Source organism: Pagrus major, chromosome 17 (assembly GCF_040436345.1).
Source record: "Pagrus major chromosome 17, Pma_NU_1.0".
In the NCBI taxonomy this organism is placed as follows: Eukaryota; Metazoa; Chordata; class Actinopteri; order Spariformes; family Sparidae; genus Pagrus; species Pagrus major.
The window spans coordinates 13,699,958-13,726,134 of record NC_133231.1 but is presented as its reverse complement, the minus strand read 5'-3'; the positions used below and the strand labels follow the sequence as shown (position 1 = coordinate 13,726,134).

The 26,177-nt window shown below is 39.6% G+C and overlaps 1 protein-coding gene across 1 annotated transcript in view; it reads left to right on the top strand.

Moving 5' to 3' along the window:
* LOC141012013 (collagen alpha-1(XIV) chain-like) overlaps positions 1-26,177 on the top strand; it is a 132,754-nt gene that overhangs the window by 23,207 nt on the left and 83,370 nt on the right. Inside the window, exons 6-18 of the mRNA XM_073485393.1 lie at positions 15,722-15,877; positions 16,023-16,142; positions 16,309-16,473; positions 16,652-16,816; positions 17,412-17,563; positions 19,418-19,547; positions 19,892-20,037; positions 20,195-20,324; positions 20,511-20,650; positions 21,124-21,250; positions 22,632-22,771; positions 24,874-25,006; positions 25,467-25,502. Coding sequence (XP_073341494.1) covers positions 15,722-15,877; positions 16,023-16,142; positions 16,309-16,473; positions 16,652-16,816; positions 17,412-17,563; positions 19,418-19,547; positions 19,892-20,037; positions 20,195-20,324; positions 20,511-20,650; positions 21,124-21,250; positions 22,632-22,771; positions 24,874-25,006; positions 25,467-25,502 — 1,740 coding nt within the window. The remainder of the gene's footprint in view (positions 1-15,721; positions 15,878-16,022; positions 16,143-16,308; positions 16,474-16,651; positions 16,817-17,411; positions 17,564-19,417; positions 19,548-19,891; positions 20,038-20,194; positions 20,325-20,510; positions 20,651-21,123; positions 21,251-22,631; positions 22,772-24,873; positions 25,007-25,466; positions 25,503-26,177) is intronic.

The window sequence follows — 26,177 nt, the reverse complement described above, 5'->3', positions numbered from 1 at the left end:
GCCTCTAAATCTGAGCTGATCTCTGATCTGAGCACCGGATTCAGCTGTTCACTGCTGGAAGATGTGAGGAGAATTCCTTTTCTTCTTGAATATCACTGTCTGACTGAAAGTGTCTGACTTTTTTTTTTTTTTGCTGTGTCATTGTCTGCAGAGAAAAGCTGGATAAAACCTAGGCAAGCTCCAATGATTTAAAAACCCAAGACTACCGTGCAGGGTAGGAATAAGACTCAAATTGGTAAGGACAAAAAAAATCAGATACATCTTGGAAATTTCTGCATTAGATTAAGCCTCAGTGCCTTATCATTTTTTTTTTTCAAGTGTCATGCACTCTTTGTTAATGAAAACCATCTGAGAAACATAATTGTCTTATCTTTATCCTCCACTAACCAACCTCCAGTAATTACTTTACTACATTTCCTTTTACAAGTTGTTTTTTTTTCTTCGCACTGTTCCAAAAGGGAGAGATTTATTTCTATCAATCGCAAGACAGGAAGTGAGGTGGGAGGGAGAGGCAAACTAAGTGAATCATAAAGCAACAGAGAAGGAGGCAGTGAGAAAATACCAATGTCCCTTGTGAAATTATATATGTGTGTGAATCATTCATAGGTCTATTATATCTTCGCAAGTTGGAGACGGAAAAAAACAGGTTGTTTCATTGGGAGCTGTTCTTGTTGATAAGACTAGTGTATTTGTTATGTCTTGAAAGTTTTGGCTGTAGAAATATTGAATGTACGACTACTAGAACTTTACGCCTGATAAAACAAAAACAAACTGTACATTCACATTTATTTTAGAAATATGAATTAATTTCTGGACATATTCGTAAATCTGCTTTTGATAAAATCAGGGCAGATCTATTCTGAACTGGAAGAAAATAGACTTGTACAACAAAGACAGGGCCTCATTACCACTACTTTACACACAAAAAAATAAGAATAATAATGAATGAAAAAAAACCCACACATTTTCAGCTGCTTGCCTGCTGCCGTGCCAGCAAAGTTTGTCATACGTTCATTATTTTCCACTTGTTTCTGTCAGCTTGATCTCTGCCAACAAAAGACTCTCTCTGGGCTCCTTCATCAACTGGCTGCATTAAAAAAATGGTGGTTTCAGTGCTTGACATTCATACTTAATTTTCACAGTCTGAAAGTGTCAAAACATCAACTTCTACTCGTTCCAGTTTGGACTGAGACACGGAGACCGAATAAAAATACTGTGTAATGCAATTAAATGACGTCAGTTTAGGAGGTTGCCATTTTTGTTTGATGGTTCAGTGGTTTCATTTTGGTTAATCATCGACAGAAACTTTCAAAAGCTTCTCTCCTAGAGGCAACATTGCTCACATTAGTCATCTTGATATCTACATAAGTTTATCATAATTGTTTTTGCATGTATTATTATCATACAGTAAAACATGTTTTTAGCCATGCTAACATCATGGCTGTAGAGATGGCAATGTCAGTCGGTTGGTCCATCCATCTTAGCAACTGTTGATGAACTGATATTATGTGGATATTTGGTCCTCAGAGGATGAAATGAATTACTTTGGTGATCCCTGATTTGTCTCTAGCACCAACATGTGATTCATGTTTGTGTTTATTGTTTAGTGATTTGCTTTATGACTAAATAGCTGCAAAATAAATGCCACAAATGTTAGCATGCTAACATGCTAAACAAAGATTGGTGAACATGGTAAACATTGACATGTTAGCATTGTCATTGTGAGTCTGTTTGCCTGTTGGCATTAGCATGTAGCTGAAAACACAGAGTTGGCAGCATGGCTGCAGATTGATCTTGTCTTTTCTTGTTTCTCAGTGATAGAGATGATTTGACTGTAACTACTGCCAGCCATTTTAGCTATATCCAGTATTGTTTACTGAATTCAGTACTGTTTACTGAATATAAAAGGAGAACAAAAACATACAAAACATTTGTTCATTTGAACAATTTGTGTTGAATAATTTGGTTTATGTGGCCAGCAAACAATTATTTTGTGCCTTATGGTTCCTTTTAACCTTGACGCTGTTCTTTCCTACCCTTAATCAATTGCTTTTAGTTGCCTAAACCTAAAAACCTCTAACTATAGCAGTTACAGAAAACACTCATAAAAAGCATTTTTGCACAGGCCATATCAGAGGCAATGAAAAGCAACATATTTTGTCCATTAGGTTGGAGGACTTGTTGTATTTGTCATCATCCCACTCTCTATCTGTCTGCTGTTCTTTATTATAAACTGTCCAATAAAAGTAAAATTTGGCAAATTATCTTTTGCCCTTTACGAAATAAAAACCCCATTGATTTTTGTTCTATTATCCGCAGTATTAACAGGTATCCACTGCTGCTGGTTTCATCCATGTTTCATCCGAATTAAAGTCAGTAAGGGATTCTGCAGCCAATAACAATAAATATTTGCGTTTTGCTTATCAAAGCAAGAACAGATCCATTAGTGTGGTCCCTTGTGCAAGACGGTAATATATTTTCATTGGAAATTGGCCCTGAACAATGTTTCCTCAAAAATAATAGCCATTATTTCGCCAGCTGCGTGATATTAGATCAGAGGACATCTGTGTGTGTGTGTGCGCATGTGCGTGTGTGTGCGTACTGAACTACTGTGTCTGTAGCTGTATCTATTACAAATGTGGGTCAGTAGCCTCCAGTAGGAAACAGATGGTTGTCGCCCAGCAGACCATAAAGATCTATCAGACACTGTAAGTCAGCACTGGTTTCACTAATTAAAGTTTAAAGGCATAGTTCACCCCAAAATCAAAAATGCATATTTTCCCTCTGACCTGTAGTTCTATTTATACACTAGATTGCAACGAGGTGAGTTGCCAAGTTTTGGACGTATCGACCGTAGATATGTCTGCCTTCTCTCAAATATAATGGAACTGGATGGCGCACAGCTTGTGGTGCTCAAAGCTCCAACAAATACATTTGAAAAAAATCAACAGCAGTGCCTCTTTGCAGAGGTCATGACTTGGTTTCTCAAGATAATCAACAGACCTTGTTGTGAGCAGTTTTATTTTTCATAATTTCTACAGAACAACTCCTGTCTGCTGTATCACCCTGCAGAGGGAAGTTTGCAGCTCATAGACGAGAGGCATTAATGGTGTTCTATTATATATTGCAACTTGTTGTGATATTTATTACACTAATTGCACTTGCTTACACTTAAATTAAAATTGCTCATATTGATGAAAAGGTATTGATGCCATGCAGAACCCCTCAATTACTAGATAGAGACTTTGATATCAATACGAATCCTCTCGTTAAAAGGCTGACTTGCTTCAGTTTAGCTTTTGTACATAAAACAATCAGAGCACCGGGCCAACAGCAAACCCAAACAAGTGGAAATCATTGAGCAATAAAGGGCAAAAGCTTCTCCGTCTCTCCATGCTACGGTGCCTTTTTCAATACATATCACCTAACAGGATGTGAGCACACTGTTGCCTTCCTCGCTCCCTGACTGAAGCTTTAATCCGGCGCTCACACGCGCAGACACACACACACTGGTTGGACCCAAGGGGACAGACGTAGTTAAAGTTGAACTGGAGGCCAATGAGATTCTGTTGACATTCACCACTCGGATAGTGAGAGAGAGGGAGAGTCCTCTAGTATCCATCACATCTGCAGAAGGTAACAAATACACACCTGGAGAATGAGGTGTCTCCATTTATAGCCAACCTTAATTCCTAACATTATCATTTATTCCAGCTCTGGCACTCTCTAGCTAGGTGTGTGTATGTGTGTGTTCACCTATTTTTCATCTTGTTAATTCCCAGCTTTAGCATTCATTTAATCTAAATCTTTCTGTCTCTTTGTGCGTGTGAGCTATGTGTATATATCTATGTGCCTGCTCTTTATCGCCCTATTAGTTTCCAGAATTACCAGTTTTATACTTCCTCTGTCATTGTGCATTTGGCCTGATATTTAATTTAATTCCAAGCCTCCTCATTCAGTCAGTGTGATGCTCGGTGGTAAAGGTTTATGACCGGACACCATGTCATATAGAGGTGCAACCAATGCTTATTTTCACTATTGATTATTCTGCAGATTATTTTGAAAATTTATCAATAAAATATTAAGTCTACTGTCGAAAAATGTTCAAAATGCTCAACACAATTTCTCAGAGCTTTTAGTGACATCCTCAAATTGCTTCTTCTGTCCCCCCAGCAGTCCAGCAAGCAAAGACTCTTTATTTTCTATCAAACAACAAAGGAAAGCAGCAAATCCTCACATTTAAGAAGCAGCAAATAATTGATATTTTTGCTTGAAATGTGACTGAAAGGATTCATCGATTATTAAGATAATCGGTGATTAATTTTATTTTGATCAACTAATCAATCCAGCTATATTGTTAAACTGACAAATAGCTAAAGAAACTGAGCGAGGAAGCCAAACTGACACCACAAATTAAAGGAGACAAATACAGTGAATACATGCAGCCTGTCAAGTACATCCAGGCTCCACACTAACTGTTGAGTGATGATATCAATTCCTTTGAATACCTCTTAACATTACATCAGCCCTTTCCATCACATATATGTATGTCCTGGCTAAAAAGCATGAAAGGCTCCAAGAAGTTTTAAATTGATGATGTAGATGTGATTCACAAATGACGCAGAGTTTCACAGTGTCAGTATAAGCTGGTGTGCAGTGTGAAGGGCAAGTGAGGAGAGAAGTATTTAAAGAGAAAGTATTAAAATAAAACCGAAATGAAAAGTGAGGCAGCAAAAAGTGAAGTCAGGTAATGTCCTCCAGAAATGCACATTTCGTCTCCATTTGTCTCGTCTCACTTAACACTTTTTCCATCATCGCGAGTTGTGTTTTACATTTTGTTTTGGACGTTGGCCAGGTACTGAATTATTCCCGTTGAGAGGAACCAAAGAAATATCATCCTTACACACGTTGGGATGTGCGCTCAGAGACTTGGGAGTCGACCAGCCATTGCTCACTTGGACGTGTGTGTTATTATGTGTGTGCGTGTGTGTGCATGCGTGTGTGTGTGTGTGTGGTCTCTGCACTAGCCAGACTACTGTCCTTGTCCTCGATTAGGTGAGGGGAGGTTCATGGCTGAGTTGAGCTAATTGTATGACAGTGGTTAACAAGTGCATGTGTGTGTGGATGTGCTAATGGCATTTTGGCCATTAGTGGCAAGGACTCGTTAAGTGCAGAGGTCAATTAGAATAATTAGAGTCCACTTCCTCCCTGATTTTTTCCTGCTATAGCTCGTCTCTCCTTCCTCTTCATGGTCACAAGTAGAAGTTAAATCACACTGTACTATTCTGTGGCTGTAGTGTGAGCAACGGCACTGTTTTTCTGCAGAAACAAGTCCACTGCAGGTTTAGTTTAACCAGATATGAACCAAATTGCAAACAACTTTCACATTACACACATTAACTCCAGTGTGATGGAGTTATTGTAGAAGAACCTGCTTGAAGAACAGTTAATGACCATTGATATGTTGTTAATTCAATATACCTTAAGTCATTTGTCTCCTTTGCTGTCCTAGTCTTTATATTCTGCACTCGCATTTTCTAGCTGTGCTCTGGACTACCTCCTGTTTTATATGTCACATTTATTGCTCTTTGCCTTCTCGTCTCTGTGTATGGCTTTATGTATTTCCTCCCTCTTCCTTCATCCCTTCATCCCCTCGTCACACCCTTGACCCGCTATCTCTCCTTTTTGTTTTACTGCCTAAACGTTCTTTATTTCTTTTGTCCCCTACACTCTCTTTCCTATCCTGTCAATCCTGTTCTCGCTTTTCCCCCAGTCCTTCCCTTTCTGTAATTCTGGTGGTTTGCCCTTTGTGGTTGACAAAGCACAACAGACCTTAAACTGTTCTCTGAAATGGCGCCGAATGCTCCTCTAGGTTGGATAAATTACCCACATCCCCCTATTTAAAGAGAGGCTCATTCATTGCTCAGAAGATCGTGGTTTAAAATCTGATATTGTATCATTTTTGGAATAATCATAGCTCTGTTTTGCATAGATTTCCATGATTTTTCAGTGGCTCATAATAACTAGTTTAGCTGCAGGAAATCTTACAGTTACTGTATGTTCCCTTGAGTTGATGAATGTATACATTTGTCAAACAAACTGCTTGACTGGGACAAACAAAAAGACAGAAACAGAGGAGTCGAGAGATAAAAGAGAGGTGGGCTGGCAAGCAAACTGCAAAATCCTGCAGAATTAATAAGTAAGCCAGAATTGTGTTGAATAGTGACACAAAAAAGCATACTTTGAGAGCCACACCCATCTCTGAGGCTCCTACAACGTGTGCATGTAGCTAAAAAATAACCAGACGTGATAAGAGAGACTCAACTTTCGTAACAGAAACCCACACAGTTCAACAAGTGTGTGTGTGAGTGTGTACCAGACAGAGATTAGAGGAAGACAAACAAAGAAAAGAGCAAGGCAAGGCAAAGATGGAGCGTCAGACTCAGAGAGACACAGTTTATAGGCTGTGTGTTGCTTTCAGCATACATATAGTGTCTGTTTTGTCAGAGTGTCTGTGTATTCACTGAAGTGAAACAGAACAAGACAGTGGATTAAAGATCAGGAGGCCAAGCAGGGAAAGGTCTCTGGAGGAACGACACAAACCGTCTCTAAACATCTGTCGGATTACACCTTAAAACCAACTGGATCACCCCACTCACACACACATGCTCTCTCCCTCACACACACACACACACACACACTTGTGTAGGCCCACAGGTCTCACAGATGAATATGAATGTTTTTGCCTGGCTGAGTTTATCTGAGTTGCTCTAAGGGGCCACTGAGCAAACGACAGGTGTATCAATCTGCTGCCTGTCTCGTGATTGAATAAACAAGCCAATAAAACAAAGACAATCCGTTTTTTTTTTTTTTTTGTGCTCTTGTGTACCACCAGTGTTTTTGCAAGAAACAAGCTGCAGTAGGCAGGTTAAAGCTGCTCTCAAGGTTGATGCAAAAGCAGTTTTTTTAATCACTATACATGAATTTCATCAGCAGGTGGGAATTTCCCAGTTGTGGAGGAATTGTAGATGTCTAAATGTCCATTTTTTCTGAACACTTTTTCATCAATTTGATGAAACTATCTCACCTCTCACAATCTCAAGGTCCATTAATTAGCTAATATGGAGTTTTGGATCATATCGCATTACCGCCATCAGCAATGATGACTAACAAGTTCATTATAATCCTCTTTAATAATCATCTCAAAGTTAACGTCATGAAGGCATGAGGTAATGCTCTTTCTTAAAGGAGCCTAGCTCTAACCCAAAATAAAGCCCCGTTCAGACCAAAGATGTGCAACAAGGCAAGTTTGAACTTGCAACTACTTGCACTGTTTGTAACGTTCTAAAAACCTTCCAGTTTGCACCAATGCAACTAGACGAGACAGTATATCATTTCTATTGCATTGATTTTCTGTATTTCTATTCTAACTGCCTGCTTTTCAGGCTTTTTTGTAGCAGCCTAAAATATCAATGGTTTCATCGTGATAGTGAGATACTTGCTACAGCTCCATTTCTCTTTTTTTTTGGCCTTTTTGATAGGAAAGCTGAGAGAGATGACAGGAAATGTGATAATGGAGAGGGGGGATGACACGCAGCAATGGGCCAAAGGTTGGACCTGAACCCTGGGCCACTGCGGCGAGGACGAAGCCTCTGTATATGCTCTACCAACCGAGCTACCGGGGCCCCCCTACAGTTCCATTTCTAGTAATGATGAAAATCAAAGGTGTGCGTGTTGCACAGCAAGTGTGTGGTTGAGCAAATGAGAGAGAGAGAGCAGTGAAGTTGTCAGTTTAGCAGTAGGCTAAATTTTATTTTTGAGATACTTAATTCCGTCACTGGCAACTGTTGTTCAGATTTGTAGAAAGGTGATGCTTAAGGGTGTCTGAGAAAAAGCCCTACATGGACTCGAAAGTTCAGAACTAGCTCTTGGAGTCCCTCATCCTCTAGGTACGACACTGATTGGCAGCATATCTCCCCGGAGTGCATCACAATGTCCCCCCTTCTAGCATCGACTTAATTTATGGCTGCAAGCCATCTTCAGACTTGGCAGCAGGGTGCTTGTTCTTAATGTGGTACAGCATAATGCTAGTACTACTGCTAAGCTGAATAGTAGCATCACACATTTTAACTTACATTTGACTTTGTTGCTTTTTCTGGAGGAAATGTTCTCACACTGAGCTTTTTTAGCGTACTTCACTGTTTACCTCAGACGGCTCCAGCAAAGTTGTAAGTAGACAGTGTGTCTATAAAAAATTAACCTGCAGACATGCGAGAACTGTCAAAAATGTTCTTGACAGTTAACCAATTAATGACAATTGACAAAACCTAATTGTACAGATAGATGTTTAAAATTTTCATGGCATGTTGTTTCTATAATTTGATGTACTTATGGAAACAAAAGGTTCAAAATTCCTGTGACTGAGATCATACCAAAGAGAAGTTGGTTGAACATGTTTTTTAGGGTGTGTAAACAAATAAATGCCTGACCATTGTACATTTTGAAGAACAACCTAGTACAGACGGATTGTAGGGTTTCAACCATCTGTGTATTTCTTATTAGTTGTCACTCTTAACTAAATATTTTGTACATCAAGAACCTATTGGAGATAGAATATCATCTTCCAGGAAGTAAGAATAATGGATTTTTTGTATAAAATTACAATAAATTCTCTCTCTTCTTTGTTTCAAGAGGTTAAACAGGTGCACACAAAGTTATGATATGGTAATCTAGCCAGCAAGGTCAGTTTTTCACATCATCATAGCATCATTGTGGCTACCTCTTTAAATGCCGTCCACATTTTCATCTCTGTTTGGTAGAGCACTTAGCAAGCACACCTACACATGAGCAGATGAGGTGCAAAGGACCAGACTGTATTGATTTAAAGTGGACATTTTCTGTACAACATACAGGAAACTGCTTATATTGAAACATTAGGTTCCACATGATAAACAGGAGGCGGGGGAAATGGATCTTATTACTATTCATCCTGAAATGATATATTGAGAAATCATCTCTCAGGGGTGACCATAAACGAGGCAGTTCACCTGCTGTATAATATTCTTTCCAAGTCATCATTTCGCTGAAGTATATTCTAATACCAAGTAGATTAATACATCAAAATCAAACATATCAACTTCTGTTAAACTGTTTCGAACTAAACTTCCAATTGTTTCTGTAATCAATTAGCCTTATCTTGGAGGTGAAGTGCTGTTGTCAAAGCAGGTTCAGAGAAAAGGGAAATGTTCTCACCGATGTAGAGACTGTCGCTGCTGCTCTCTATCTATCTGCATGTCTGTCACTGTTCTCAATGTTAATTCCAGACACTGAAACACAATCACAGTGGCAGGGGAAATAAAACTTAACTAGAGAGAGATTGAAATGACAGCACACTCCACTGATCCCTGGCTAAATAGAGGTCAGCAATAAATCAAGGCCAGCTGGGAAGAGCTACTGTTAATGAGAATAGAGAGAGAGCGAAAAAGAGAAGGAAGAAACAGAGGGTGGAAAAGTTTCCTCACCTAGATAAGCGTGTGTTTGATGATGTGTGAGTCTGTATTTGTTTGTTTGTGTATTGTGTATACATTACTTTCCCAACTATATCCATAGTTTGAGAGTGTGCGTTAGCTCCTGGGAGTAGGAGATTAAAAAGCAATCTGCTTTGCTTTAATTATTCTGCTCTGCTTTGCGGATAACATGTAGCCCATACTTATATGTGTTTAAACCTATATGTGCTTTAATTGTGTATTTGTGTACTGCTACACATGTAACAACTACTACTAACTGCCACTTATACAACTTGTCTGTACCATTTCTCTCTTCTAGTTTGCAGTTCTGATCCCAGATTTCATCATGCGTGTCTGTCATTGCTCTGCTAGAAGTTGAAGCTCGCAAACACTGGCTTCCATTGTTGCGCTCACATTTTTAATACCCATTTCTCCTCTCCCACACAAGTTAATTCAATTGTCAAGGAGCCACATAATTTTTCCCACAGCACTGCAGACTGCAGTGGGCTGAGTTGTAAAATGTGGTTGCTCACTCTCTCATGGACACCAGGTGGACGGTCCGTCTAATCACATGCTCGCATGCCAATTACAGCTGGTGTTTGTCCAATTTTGTGCTCGCATGTAAATAGGTTCGGTGATGGCTGCGCCTTTTCTAATCATGTCCCTCTATGCAAATAAGGTTCAGATGTAGTTCAGCCAACCTCATGGTTCACAATCAGTTAATATAGAGACATGGACACAAATCTGCGCATTCAGCTTGATGAAATAAAATGTTTGAGTCGTAGCTGCTTCTGTTTCAGGGTCTTAGTACTGTACATGTTGGCTCACTTTCAAACTGTCGAGGCTTACTGGGACACTTGAATAGAACAGAGCCATCGTTATCTTTAGTAACACCCATGCTTTTCCTCCTTTGACAAGTAAAATGTCTACTGTGAGAAAAATCCTATTTTGAACCTAAATTTCTAGTGTTTGCAACTGAAACCAAGTACTTCTTGTTACACCTGAATAAAGTATTTGAAAACAATTGAACATTGCAAACATAAAACAAATTGCAGCATTTTTTTGAAAATGATGAATATATTCGCTGTGCTAATTTCACTAGCTAATATTAGCAGCTAAGCTAGCATTTTAAGTCATAAACCAGCACAATTTTGGACACAGAAATCAGTAGACAGCCGCTCTCTTGCTTGTGTTAGCACCTGTTGTTTTCTTGTTTAATTTTTGAGCAATATTTAAATGAAGCCAACATAAGTTCCCAATGACTTTCATACATAAGCACTTTGTTAAGTTTAAAGTGAAATCCACAGTAACATGGTAGGCAAGTAAAGCTCAAATACTTGGTTGCTGTCGTGCATACTCAGAAGTCATTTTTGTGGACTGAAATGTGGATTTCAGCTCCAATAGCTGGCTGAGATGTAATACGAAGAAAACTAGCCAAACTCTACTGCAGTTGCAGTATTTATGCCAGCCATGACGTCAAGAACTGTCAGTCGATGAAACTAAAAAGGTTGTTAAATGTAATACAGATACAGAGATTTGGCAGATTATTTAGGTACAGATATGTCATCCCATGACTAATACTGAATGCTCAAATAAGTTTAAACTTTGGCAAATCTTACCTTATCCTAGCATCCAATCTGACCTTAACAGTGACGTCTCTACCATTAAAGGGCCTAGTCACAAGTTAGGGACCTTGAATGTGGCAGCACTTGAAAAGATTTTCCAACTTGAATGTTTTGTCCCCATATGAATAGAAATACAAGAACACACACACATAGTAGAGATTGACGGGTCTTGTGCTCTGCCATGGCGGTTTGCTTTAGCGAGAGAGAGTTTAAGAAAGACTATGGTGCCAAACAAAGCCTGTCTCTTATTAGTTAGCCACAGAGATGGACAGATTTTGATAGAGGAGTAGAGAGAGGGAGAGAAGAACGGGAGTAACCGTAGACTTGGACAAAGGAAAGTCTTGGCACCACAGAATCTGTCAATATATCTGTGGTATTTCATCAAACCCAAACACAGCGTTTTGCCTTCTCACCATTTTTCTTTTTTCCTTGCTTCACTTGTTTCCCTTCTCCCTTTCACACTTTTTTTCTCCCTCGTACGCGCACAGACACAGTTCCCCACTCTTTCCCAGTAACTGAACTTTGACCGGCAGCGAAGGCGTTAGATGGGAAGAGAAAAGGGGGGAAAGAGGTAGAGAAGGGGAGGAGAAGAAAGGCAGATGGGGCTTAGAAGGAGGAGTGGGACCTTTGACAAGCCTGCTGTTGTCTGGCAGTCAGGCAGAAAGGGATTCAATAGCAACTACAGTAGTAAAATACTGGAAGCATTCTCTCAGACGTTTTTTGGAGGAATACACTATTGTGTGCCTATTCATGTGTTGGACCATATACTGTATGCGTGCCATTTGATTTCCTATCCCTCTGTCTCCCTGAAAAGCCTTATGTTATATTCTTGTGTGGATTATTTACCAAAATACTTTGAAAATTTAATTTAAAGGTTTTCAGCTGATTCCAAAATTATATTCAGATGAAATCCACAGACGGTTGAACATTTTTCAGGAAATTATATAAAACCTTGACATTCTATATCTTAGCTTGTAGTTGGTACCCACAGAAAGTGTGCACACAAGATCCTGAAAACGTTGCACAAGCTATTTGTAAATCAAGTCTATGTGTAGTCCATCCTTCATATCTTCTAGTTAGTTCCAAAGTGGTGATTAGTTAAATCAGGTTTAAACTTATGAAAAGTCTTTGGTAATAAAGGCCCAGCGAGATATAAAGCCAAATAATGTATTAAAGCTGAAGATATGGCCAGAATTTTAGTTTAAAACATTCAAAAGATGAACTAAAATTATCAACAAAATAGGAAGAAACAACATTATGTCAGAGAGCCCTGGCCCGTCCTGCCTCGTAGTTGGTAGTCTGTGTTGAGCACAGTTGAGCTGAGCTCTTTCGCTAATTGCAGCTAATTGCAGCTAATTGCTACAGCCAAACATAGCTACAGCAAAGAGTGCCTGAGCAGAAGTAAGTGGTCATTTATGAGCCACTTTTGACATGTGGCCATATTTCACATGTTACACCTTTAAACTTCTCTGCCTTTGTAAATGTTAAGATAAACTAACACAGCCAGCTTTATTTGGTTTGTCAGTGTAACTGGCAAAGGGTTTTGTAATGCGAGCTATATTGTGCATGAAAATGTAGTTTAGTGTTTCCAGTTTACATCATTATTGAACAGCATTTTGAACAGGTCAGATCTGTCAACCATAATCCATATGAATTATTTTACTCTTCAGTGTGAATGGGTCACATATTATTAAGTTAGCGTTAGTTCTGTCAGTCAGCTAGCTAGATGCAGTTATCTAACTACTTACTTACTTTGTGTAAATTTTAGTAAGATTTAATCTCTACACAGCATCTTCTTTGTGTGGTGCAACCTGTTATAGTTAAGTAATGTGTAAATATCTTCTTTGTACAGTAAACACTTACAATATATCATAACTAGACCAAATGCAACCAGAACATTTGAAAGTCATTAGCATATGAGATTAATTCTATTATATGAGACAAGTTAAATGATAAGTTGTTTGTTTTTTTCAAGTTTCTTGATCACATAAAAGTTTCTTTATCTCAAATCCCTTTTACAACTAGGGAATACTACCCAATAACGTTAGCAAAGCATGCAGAATGAATGTAATTAAACTTGTTAGTATTTCATTACCTAACACAAACCTTCAATTAAATCCACTGTTGCTTGAAATGAACTACTACCCAGTTAACAAAGAAAAAATACAAGTATGGAAAATATTTCAATTATAAAGCAGATATTTCAAGTCCTCTGTCCTGTCAGGTGACTGACAGAAAAATGAGCATAATGTAATACACACAGTGATATGAAGCACGTCAACCTTGGCACAGTGGAATAACATTAAAACTCAATTTTGACTCAAGGTTTCATGTTAACTGAGATGGATTATCTTCTTTTGGCAAGTTGTTTCACAAACTATATTATAATAAATGCCAGCAAATGATGCCTTCGAGGAAAAATGACCCTTGAAATCAGACTAAACTGTTTACAGACGTCAGCAGGGATAATGTTAAGGAGAGGGGCAACCATGATTGATGGTTCAGATGTAAAACACCAGTGTCATGCCTGGCTGGAGGACATTCTCCCCACCCTGCCAACAATAAGCTAGGGAATGGTCAGCGAGCTGTAATCAGATGTAATTACGACCCTCTAATCCTCTGTTTACCATGTCCTTCGTCTGTCTTGGTGACTTATGCCATGGCACAGTACCTCACTCTCCCTCTTTGACTCTTTCTTTCTTTAACATAAACACCCTCATCTCTCTATTTACTCACAGTGTCAACAGCAGTTACTATAGATACTAACACCCTCTTTGAATGTCTCTCACATTTTATTATAGAAAGCCTCCTCAGTTGAACTGTGTCTTTGTGTGAGTCTTCTATCGCTTTTAAAGGAGCCTCTCCGGTGCTTAGTTTATGGTCCTTTCTTTTTATTCTTTGACCTTAGATTTTCTGTAAAGGCCATGCTTGTTTGTTTCATGAGAAAGGAAACGCTACAAAGAACCATCGTTTCACTCTTTGGCCTGTCAGCCTTTTGACATTATGCTGAAACTGTCATACGAAGCTACAACTTCTCTTCTCTTCTCTTCTCTTCTCTTCTCTTCTCTTCTCTTCTCTTCTCTTCTCTTCTCTTCTCTTCTCTTCTCTTCTATCTGATGAGTGTTGGATAATAGCATAGTCATTTTTATTATCCATTTGCAAACCAAAGATTGTCATCAGCCATCTCTTACGACCTTGTTGTCTTCTCTTTTTTCCTCCGTCTGCCGTCTGTAGCAGGTGGATGGTTCAAACAGTCAGACAGACACAGACAGCTGACAGAAGGCTCTGTCTGGAAAATCACTTCTTGAAACGAATACCTGCATGTCTTATCATTACACAGTGTCTTTTATGAATTTCAATCTTGAGATAGTGTTGGCCAGAGATGTAAGAACAAATAGCACCAGCCGTACAGTGTTGCTTATATATATATTTTTAAGTAAATTACCTCCTTAAATACAGTAAATGTTCCTCTTGCCAGCAAATAGCAGCTCATCTTATTTTGCTTTATTTTACCTTTTATAGTTGGCAGTGTATAGATAGGAGAACGCAAGGGAGACAAGATTATAACAAAAGGTCTTGGGACTAACCCAGGGCATTGCAATTATCCAGTATGCACCTGAGCCACTAAACTAACATCTGTTGTTGGAGCATAGTGAGAACCTTTGACGCTGCTGTCATAATGGAGGTGTTAAAAAAATAGTCCCCATTGCTTTCAGTTTGGATTGATTGGATTAGCCAGCAGCAGATTAATTATCTACGTTGACTCTTAAGGTATCACTCCACTCTGCAATCTTTATCTGAATCCTTTAAATGTACTTTTGTGAACAAAATGCAAATGAATAATTCACATTTCCTTTCGTCAGCAACCTTATCAGCATCTTTTGGACTATTCACTATTGCTTTTGTTGACAGAAATTAGATTTATGATGCAACGTTAAGTGGATGTATTCATCTATAGGGAATGATACAAGGCAGGATGACAAGATAAGCAGTTACAGAATAATGATAAATTAACTAACAAACGTGTGTGTGTGTGTGTGTGTGTACTCACTGTTACTGTCAGGTGGGAGGTGCCGTGTGAGATTTCTCCTTTAAAATTCAAATGAAGAGTGAGTCAGTGTCCTAATAATTCGTCTATGGAGTTGTCCAAGAGGAGGAGGTTTGGAGAGATACCGGGGAAAAAAATGAGTTCAGAAAGGCTCTCAAGATGCTGTTTTCACATGATATATTGTACATGTCTTTAGAACCAGATAAGGAGAAGAGAGCCAGCATATGTGTTTGAGTTTGTGTGAGTGACTAAGGTTTAGATTGTGTGTTTGTGTCATTGTAATGTATGAAAAGAAAACAGTATGTGTCTTTTTAATGTTCTGAGTTCTGTTTCTGGCTTTTTTTGGTTCTTTTGTACAATAAAGACAACATGAAACTTGCAGACTGGAGGTGTGAAATTATTGTGTTTTCTGAGTTTTGACTAGTAAAAGCATTTTGTTTTCAATGGGAGGTATCTTTTCAATTACCTATTTATCCGGCTTTTTATCTGTCTGTTTGTCCGTGGCTGAAATAAATTCGGAATCTCTTCTCTGCTTCTTTTAGTGGATCAGTTTGTGTGCCGCACTGAGGCCATTGCAGACATCGTGATCCTGGTGGATGGTTCCTGGAGTATTGGTCGCCTCAACTTCCGGCTGGTCCGCATGTTCTTGGAAAACCTTGTCAATGCCTTTGATGTTGGCATCGATAAGACGAGGATAGGTGGGTCCCTGCTATTCCCGTCTTCAGACATGGGACCAATACAATATTCTGACCAATATTTGACTCATTGGCTATGGTATGAGCTGAAGTTTGAGTGAATGATATAGACAAATGACAAGTTGTGTATGTGTTTATGTGTTTCCAGGTCTGGCTCAGTACAGTGGTGATCCAAGGATAGAGTGGCATCTAAATTCATTCTCCACTAAAGATACCGTCATCGATGCTGTCAAGAACTTACCCTACAAAGGAGGAAACACTCTCACAGGTGCTGGATCCTACTGATGATGCCTAACTTTTTTAATATCAGCCTGCAATTAAGTGTTTTTTTAAATCTTTGTCTCCTTTTCTTTATCCTTCCCTCTACCCTCCTCCCCCTTATTATGTCTTCCTTCCTCTTCCCTCCTTTTGTTTCTCTCTCCTTGTCTCTCCAGGCCTTGCGTTGACTTATATCTTGGAGAACTGTTTCAGGCCTGAATCAGGCTCACGGGCTGGTATACCCAAGATTGGGATCCTCATCACGGACGGGAAGTCCCAGGATGATGTCATTCCACCTGCAGAGAGCCTGCGAAATGCTGGTGTTGAGCTTTTTGCTATCGGTGAGAATGGACACACACAACCAAACTCATGGAGAAGAGATGAACTCTTAGGAGGAGTACTATGTGTATCACAATTAGTTAAAACAACACTTCCTACTGTACTCTAATGCATTTATATGGAGATGTTTTGTCTCTAAATGGTATTCCTATAATCATATATTTGCCTTTACTTTTCCAGGTGTGAAGAATGCAGATGAGAACGAGTTGCTCTCCATCGCCTCAGAGCCAGCCAACACTCATGTCTACAACGTGGCTGACTTCAACATCATGAGCTCAATAGTGGAGGGACTGACCAGAACAGTGTGTGAACAAGTGGAGCAGCAAGACAAGGAGATCAAGCAGAGTAAGCAGGCAATGAGACGGAGTGAGAAAGAGAGACTTTTAATGTGCTTACATTTAAGAGAAATCACACAGACATAGCAACCATCTTGAGTAAATTAACAATGATTACTTAAGCTGTTCATAATATAATGGTGGCCATAGTGACTAAATAGCCTTTGTTTGGTGTGCATCATTCCCTGTATATTTAGATTAAGCTTGAGTGATCATAAATGTTTGGATTTAATGCACAGTTTCTCCTTTGTGAGGGCGGTGTCATATAGCAGCCAAATAGAAATAATATCCAGCTATGAAATGGTGTTTTTTTTAGGGCTCATTGTCTTCTTTCTTCATTCTGCTTCTATTTCTCAGTCTTTCCTCTGATAAGTTTCTGTGGATATAAAAAAATGAAAAAAAAAACAAGAAAGTGGATGTCTTTAAAGGGCCATCATAAATCCAGTCTAATGTGTTTTTATTATATTTCAACACTATCTCCTTCTACTATGATCCTCTGAGCATGAGTTTTTCTAGTTAAAAGTCCCTCACTGGAAGTAAATTTTTGTTTTTGATGCAATCTGTTACATTTCCCATTTTGTCTGTTTTTATTTTTATTTTTTCAGAACATATACCAGAGGCCATTGGGGCACCACTTGACCTGTTGACATCAGAAGTGACGGCCCGCAGCTTTCGGGTGTCATGGAGCAACGCCCCCGGAAACGTAGAGAGATACAGAGTGGTTTATTACCCTGTAGCGGGAGGAGAACCACAGGAGGTATATATATTTTGTTTTTTGCTGAGAACACGATGGTTTTCACAGTAATGAAAAGGTGTTCTTAACAAGTTTTATTGGGAAAAGCTGAGACCAGTATAAACAAAAGCATCACTTTATCACAAAATTCAGAGATGGAATTACTACAATTTTGTTCTCTAGTAAAAGTACAAGTATAAGTACTGGACTTCACTGAAGGTAGACATAAATACATTTCAGTGTTTAGCATTTAGCCAAACCAGGTACGCCCCTAAGAGGTCTTGCACCATTATAGGTGTGTTTGATTTTTGTCTCACTAAGCATGCTCGTTTTTTTTTTTACAATAATGCTTCCATTAACCCATAATGATGTCAGCCTTAATTTTATACTACAATACTTGTTGTAAAAATAGACAACTTTCAACCCTGTAGTGTTAGCCCTCCTGCAGTTGCAACTACCTCTAGCACCCCGAGTACTTTCCAGAATAAAAACCAAACATAAGAATCCCAGTTTAACCCTAGAAATCCCAATCTCACTGCTAGGAAAAGCAAACACCCAGTTGTATTATTAAGTATGTGTAAGGGGTGACACGTATCAACAGGGCAACCGACTTTGACAAAACACCGGCACTCTAGATTGAGTGAATGCCCATTCGTGCACCCTTATTTTACCTCGGGTCCTATCACTCTTCACCGTCTTGGCCTCCTCCATCAGCGGGGCTCTTTTTCTTTTGCAGTTTTTTCACAGTTACCTTGGGATAGTGACCGGGGAAAACAATGCCTCTTTCTGTTTTGGTTGCACAATGGCAGATGTGCGTCATTTGTGCTGTAATGCTACCCTAATTTTTCTGGGAAAAATCCAGTCTGGTGGCAGACTGAATAGCACAGTGAAAGTGGGGCTTATAGAGAACCATTCTATAAGCAGATGGTATCATTTTTCTACAGCCATTACAATGTGCAATCAGTATTTACTCCAGAATGATAAGTTGAAGCCAAAAATGTTTCTATTGCCAGTTTAAGTCAAAAGAAAAAATAAATATTGAAGTACACAAAAAATACTTTTTTTGATTACTGTAACAGGAGTAAACGTACTTCCACCCCTGATACAATTAGGAAATATCCATGTCATTTCGAGCAGTGACTCTGTGCTGTAAGAGCTCAGAGGTAGGTTAAGGCGGGGGTACGCTCTGTTCTGTTCCATCATATTTACTACTCTGATGGGACTCACTGTATCTGAGGTCTTCGGGGCAGGTGTATGGATTGAGCTCAGTTTTTCCCTGAGACGCTGCTGGTATCATTCATCCATACTTCTCCCTCTCACCCCTCCATTCACAGCTCCCATGAACATCCATACAGGTAATGAGGGCTCACTAGAAATGATACTCTGGCTGATCCAGGCACCTGCTTGATTTTTCCAGAACATTTGACCACAGAAACCATTAAATCTTTTGCTTAGCTGAGTTTACAGGGACCAGATGGTCTGGAGCCGCATGTGAGGAGACCTTTCCAGCTGGCTCGTCCTGGACCTAATCTGTATCACAACTGTCATCCATTCAGATCAGAATGAAAAAATATTATTTTGCTTTGGGCATTTGTGCTATATCCCATTCAATAAATCGATTGTGTTTTTCCCCTCCTCTGCCATTCTCTTTCGATCTCTCTTTCCTGCCCTGCCTTCCTTCCTCATTCTTCTCTTCCATTTGTCATTTTCATCTTCCCCCATTTATTGCCCCACTTTCCATTTTCATTGCCATTCTTTGTCCCCCGACCCTTCCCTCCCTCTTCCCCCATCCATTTCGGCACCCTTTCTGTCCCTTCCATCAATTTTTCACCTCACCTCCCCTCTCACTCCCTCCCTGCTTCTTTTCCTGCACCCCAGGCTGTAGTGGACGGCAGTGAGACTTCAGTGGTGTTAGAGCATCTCAGCTCTCTCACGGAGTACCAGCTGGCTGTGTTTGCTGTGTACGCAAACGAGGCAAGTGAAGCTCTGAGAGGATCAGAAACGACCCGTAAGTTTATTCTTACACACAAACACACGCGCAGAAATGCACTTACAAAACCTCGCTCCAATGCTTCAGTCAACATCTGAGATCACCAGTTAATAACTATGGCTTGAAAGTTTGACAGCCATGGAAGCCAGACATATTGACAATGATGCACTCATAATACAAGGATAAGGTTTTTTTAACTTCCACCATATCCTGCCAACACTGTGTGTTGTGATATTATAACAATGTATAAAACTCACCCGCATCTAGACCAACTGAAAAGACTTGGTTTAGTATTATGATTTCTCCTTGATTGAGCCATGCTTTATGTTTGTCTGTGTGTGGTCGTGTGTGTGTGTGTGAAGTGGCCCTCCCCACAGTGACGGGCCTCCAGCTGTTAGATGTGACTCACAGCACCTTGAAAGCAAGATGGGACAGTGTGGAGGGAGCCTCTGGCTACATGCTGCTGTATGCACCACTTTCAGATGCTGGGGTCTCGGACGAGAAGGAGGTATTGAAAGGATGATAAAGAGAAAAAAAAGGACAAGAAAGATATATTCAATGTATATATGCGTGTTGGATTCATAGTTTTAAACAGCTACTTGGCAGATAATCAAAGTTTTGTTTTAAATGCTGCAATGTGTGTGTTTGTGTGTGTTTGTCTGCAGGTCAGGTTATCAGATGCAGTGACAGAGTTCGATTTGGATGGGTTGAGCCCTCACACTGAATATACTGTCACTGTTTATGCTATGTATGGAGAGGAAGCAGGTGACCCTATTACAAACCAGGAAATGACATGTGAGTATTGTGCATGTACACTACAATTTCTTTTACCTTCTATCCTTTTGAGGGCCCTCATTCTGAGCCTCAATCCCAACCATAGCCTACGTTTAAACAACAAAAAATCAAACTGGGTCTTTCAAAGAGAGAAGCACAAGAGCATACAAACAAACACTGGCTCTCTCTCACTCTCTTTCCCCTCAGTACCACTGAGCCCTCCCAGCAACCTCCAGTTCTCTGACATCACTCACAACTCCGCCCACATCAGCTGGGCCCCCGCGCCCAGAGGAGTTAAAGGCTACCGCATCATGTGGGTGAAGACAGACGGATTAGTCACAGAGGAGGTGTGTATGACATGTGCAACTACAGGATTTCAAGACAAAATTCTTAAATGAAATTATATGTGACAGCATTTTTAATCTGTGAGCATCTGTGTCTGGATAAGAAGAGATAATAAAAAGTGTAAAAAAGGGATGGCAGGATGGGACACACTGGAGATTAATTGAAGGGATTGCTCCTCTTGGTATGAAAAGGTCAGACAAGAATGAGTATTGAGCATTGATATAAATCATCTTGGAAAATGAACAGATACTACAATTCCACAGGCGCTTGAGTTAAAGTATTTGATATTAAAGGTACTAAAGTATCAAAAATATTTTTTTTGTGATAAATGTACTTAAGTATTACAATAAAAGTTAAAAAAGATCCATATATAGAGGAGATCTTTACAAATAACACATTTTGACTGACTGAAGTATTCTATTTTTTTTTAAAGATATAACTCTTTGAATGTCATGTGTCTGTGTGTGTTGTGCAGGTGGAAGTGGGAGATGTGACCTCCTATGACCTCAGTGATTTGACGTCTCTGATGGAGTACTCGGTGGCCATCTTTGCCCTGTATGACGTGGGCCAATCAGAGCCGCTCACAGATGGATTCACCACCAGTAAGAAACGTTTGCCTTTTGACTGTAAGGATAAAAAGGTTAAATCACAAGTTTTATCACGATATTCGATTATTTGGACAATGGCACAAAGCGTTGGAGGTCTTCAGCGCTATAATGACAAGTAAAAAAACATTTTTGGACCAATATGAGACTATGGTGGAGCAACTCAGACTATGGCGGGCCGCCAGAGTCTCATTAATTAATGGAAAACACTGATCGTTCTACTCCTGGAAAGCATACAGTAGTTATTTTGTCAGTTCATTTCTGGAACTCATTGCAAAACCCTGAATTCAAACCCTAGGCAAATGTAGATGTTATCAAGTACATTTGTTCATTTGTTTTTTATTATAGTCCAATTTGTCTTCCACAGTGGTGTTATTCCATCTCTGCTGAGGACAACTGCATCTCAATTTCCTGAAAAATTGTCGTATCAATACCATTAGAAGGCAAACCATTTCTCTCCAAACAGTGCTGAATTTTATTACCCCTACTGGTCCTTGCTGCTATTTTGGCGGCCTGCCCATCTCATTTACACCTCGGCATAATAGCCCAGTCACATTAAAAGGTCATTTCACTGTCCCTTACTATTCAGTCATGCTAACAGATATTGATTTGTAGGAATATCCCTTTAAGCAACAAGCAGTTGGGCTCCAGTGCTGAGTAAGCTGAAAGAAATGTATTTCTGGCAAGCAGCTATTAAACTACTCACTCTAAAGGGCTGTGTTGATTTTTATTTATCTCCCGGCAAACTTTGTTCAGTGGAGCAGGTTTTAGAAAGGGTCTTCATGAAGTTACACAAATGTGTTAGCACTGTAGAGGTTTTTGAGTGGAGGAGTGGGAAATGGTGGGAATTCACACCAACATGGTGTGGCGCAAGAGCGTTGTTGTAAGTTAAGATGATTGCTCAACAAACAGTTTAAAGTTAAAAATAAATGAACGCCTCCTGCAGTCAGAGCAGCTACAGTTCAAGTCCAGGTCAGTGATTGTACCATGTTCAAAACTAACGCTAGTTTGTGGTATAGCTATAACCATACTACCTTTTTGCATTGTTGTGCAATGAACATTTAAAAAAAAAGTTTGTATTGGCATTTAAAAGGTAAATTTTTTTTTATATGTTTCATGCAACATTTCCATGGAAGTTGCATCATACAGTGCAGTCGGAGTGCCTGCCAAGCTTCCTTTGGTCAGTTCTCTCTCTGTCACAGCAAATGCAGAGCCTGTTCTTCTTAGTGGGAGGAAAATCCGGTGTAAGACACTGTGTAAATACCACAGAAACATTTAGGAAAATCACATATTAAAAAAAATGTGCAGTCTGCAACTGACACTTAAGGTAAAAGAAAACTGAAAAAGCCAAAATGTAAATGCGCTCTCTATCACTCAGCACCAGTTCCCGGACCTTTGAATCTGCGCTCACACGATGTCAGCACCGACAGCTTCCAGGTCAGCTGGGATCACTCAGCCAGTGACATCGGCCTCTACAGACTCTCATGGGCACCGTTCACAGGCGGCGACACAAAGGAGGTCAGTTCCAATAAAATACGGTCGGTCAAGACAGTTTTCACCAACAACAACTTTCATATGCATAAAAGAAGAAACATGACAATGTTTACACAAATGTATTGTTCAGCATCAAAAGATGAATAACCTGCATGGACTCTTGACTTTTGGATATTGCCTGGGGTTCACTTACTATCTCCACAGGAAGAAGTGGCTGCACTCCATGTGGCAAGATAGAGAGTCAGTACTCTATAGACTTCATATAAGCTTAACTACAGTGGTAGTTGGTAAAGCCCCTGGCATGGGCTATATAAATAAAGGCTGAATAAATCTAGAAATTAATGGCTTCGATGTTTTATTACCATGATCTGGGGTTTAGAGACAGCTGGGCGGCAGCGATAGAGCCCTTAGGTCTGTAAGAGCGTGTTTGTGTGTGAGCATGTTGTGTGAGTGTGTGTGCGTATCATTGTGTGTTTTGCTGAGAGCCATCAGAGCTGAAAATAACACTCTGGGGAGTTGGAGAGGTGGGCTGGTAATTCCGCCAGCATAGAGAAAGGGATACAAGCAGCTTTTCTCTGCGTCTCACCCACATATGCTAGACATGTCCATAGACAAACACACATTTACATCCTCTGCCGACTGCTCTGTATTGTTATATCTGAGAGGAGATTAAACATAATACAATCACACAGCCACACAGACACAGATACACAAACAGAGTGAGAGATTACCCAGATTAAAACTTTATGACAATCTAGAGATCCACGAAAAGAGTAAATTATATCACTGTTGATCCCTTTGGTGCGTCATGCTGTTGTGTTTGGATTCATTTGTTTTACTGCCACCCTGACACCCTTTTGAATGCAGGTTTTGGGTCTTTTCGTCTCTTTGTTACTCACTAAAAATATCTGATTGACTCCGCTATTTAATCTGGCAGAAACCGCACAGGGCAATGCTTTAAAATATGGAAATATACCTGATAAAATGCATGGATATGTTCAAAGAAAAGAGAGCGAATGAAGCACTAAAGATGCACTTGCTTCTGCGAATGCTCAAACGGTCGGCCCCATTGGTGAAATTTGCATGTAACTGCGCCTCAAAGGGCTCGGCAAGGAAACACATTCCTGCACATAATATGGTTATTGAGTCATCTGCAGTAAATTCCAATTGCAGTGTTGCTCTCCGTGGAAGCAAGCTGTACTTTTGATGACCTCTTTGTGTTTACCTTGGGGTCTGTGTCGTACAAATTATACTGGTCGTTTTGGAGTCCCGTAGCGGTAGTTGATCCAACTGGCTTTGCTGTTTTGCTGTATTTAGGGAAAACCACACATTTCTGAATTAGTAATAGCGTGATGATCATTTTTGGTTCTTAGGCTCGCCTTATTGGCATTGAATTTTGTTTAACCTAACAAAGTAGATTTAAATGCTGCGTACTTGATGATTAAATGAACTTGTAAATTCATAATTTATTCAACACAGTATTACAACCAAACCCCCATTGTTTTTACAGACACCAGCTTCTTAAAATATGCCCACCATTTCCTGCTGTTTTCATGACTGAAAGTGTGAGCGCTGAGGCGTTTTGTCATTTCATGTTTTTAGCAGCTTTTTGTACTAAAACTCTGTGATGAGCTTGGTTCTGGAAATCTGGTGTTAAACTTAAAGTATAAATAATCTTGTCAGACTGTTGGTTAATGCCCAGATTTTTATCACATCTTGAGCGTAACGTAGGAAAGTCTTCTTATTTATTTTCCTCCAGTGAATTTAGTGACAACGGATGAATACAAAACAGAGGTAGGTGACTTGACGTGAAACACAACATGACAAAATGTTTGTGAGCTAGTTCAGTTTGTAATATAGAGGTCTTTACTTGCGATATTATCCTTGTTCGAAGCTCAGATTAAAACTGGGTGAAATTGTGACATAATGAAGATTAACTGACATCTGTCCTGCATAATGTTGTTTAGTTTTCATCCAAAAAAAACGGTTATAAAACAGGTTATGAAACAGCAGAAGCACATGCTTGACAGCTTTGAATATATCAGCCAACATCCTTGAGAAGTAAATTTTTTTGGGAAGAAGATATTGTTGGAAGTCAAATGAGACTGTGTGTTTCTCTTCTGTAGGTGGTCCTGAGTGGAAGTGATAACAGATACATCCTGATGGGTCTGAGTCCTTCTACTGAGTACGAAGTTATGTTGACGGCCGTATTCAAAGATGAATCGGAGAGTGACACCATCTCTGTTATAGAGACCACATGTAAGTGACAATCCACTGTTCGATGGCTGTTGTGTTACTGATCTAATCAAAACAAAACTTGACAAAATTCTAAATCTGAAAACTTTTCCAGAGATGAGATAAAGAGACAAGCGTAATTTCATGAATTAATATCCCCTCGCCGTGCTGATGTTGAAATTAGCCTGAGACCTAACTAACCTCCCCCACTGAAGTGCCACCGTCTGCTGAGAATAACAGACTAGTCGAATCACACATGCCTTTTTGGATCATAAAATTAGCATCTCTGAGTTAAAAGCAGAGCTCTGCGTGAGTCTATTTGCATTGATTTGTTTGTCACAGCTTTTCTCAGAAGAAGAAAATCTATTTTCCCATCAATGACTTCTTATGTATTTCTGTCTAATTACCTTAGTTATTGATACAGAGAGTTGTTGGTGAGAGTTTCTATCTAATTATCTGATTTATGCTCTCTGTATTTCCCCAGTGACCGAGACAACAACGATTGCTACCACAACCACAGGTAAGAAGTGTCTAAATTACTTTTGTGCAGCATCGCCCTCTCAATAATGCAAATGTGAACAGTCTAATAGCTGATTTTCATCTTTATGGAAGATGAATGTGAAACAGTATGTCATTAGTTAAACACCAACCCTGATGTGCCATGAAATGAAGTTATTCTTAATGTTCGTGAGGTCAAAACCTGTAAATAGTTTTTCCCAGGCTAAGTTCAAGCGGTACTTGCTCTTAAAAACTATCCTGGCAGAGAGACTGGCCAATTTTAATCATGATTTAAGCCAAAGCATCTGTCTAAAACGTCTACTGCCATCAACATTTGAAAAGCTCTATTAGTTGCCAGTGCATGGTGATGTTGCCAGAGTGCAACCTCAATTCTAGCAAGTTCCTGTAGCTGAGTTTTGGTCTTTGTTGCTCATTTAGTTTCAGGAAGCAAAACCAGAATTACTGAGGGCTTAGACAGCTTCATACTGTCTGTTCTGACTAAGGCTGATGTATGCAAAACTGCAACTCAGATAACATTTTCAAGCAGGATGCATCTTATGAAAAACATTGGGAAGATCTTTTGTGTTTTTATAAGTGTGTTTACCAAGCTGGCCTCACCCAGAGACCGTAGTTCAAACTTCATTATCTCAAAGGCAACTCAGAGGCCATCTGGATTGTGTTTTGTATGAGGAGCTGG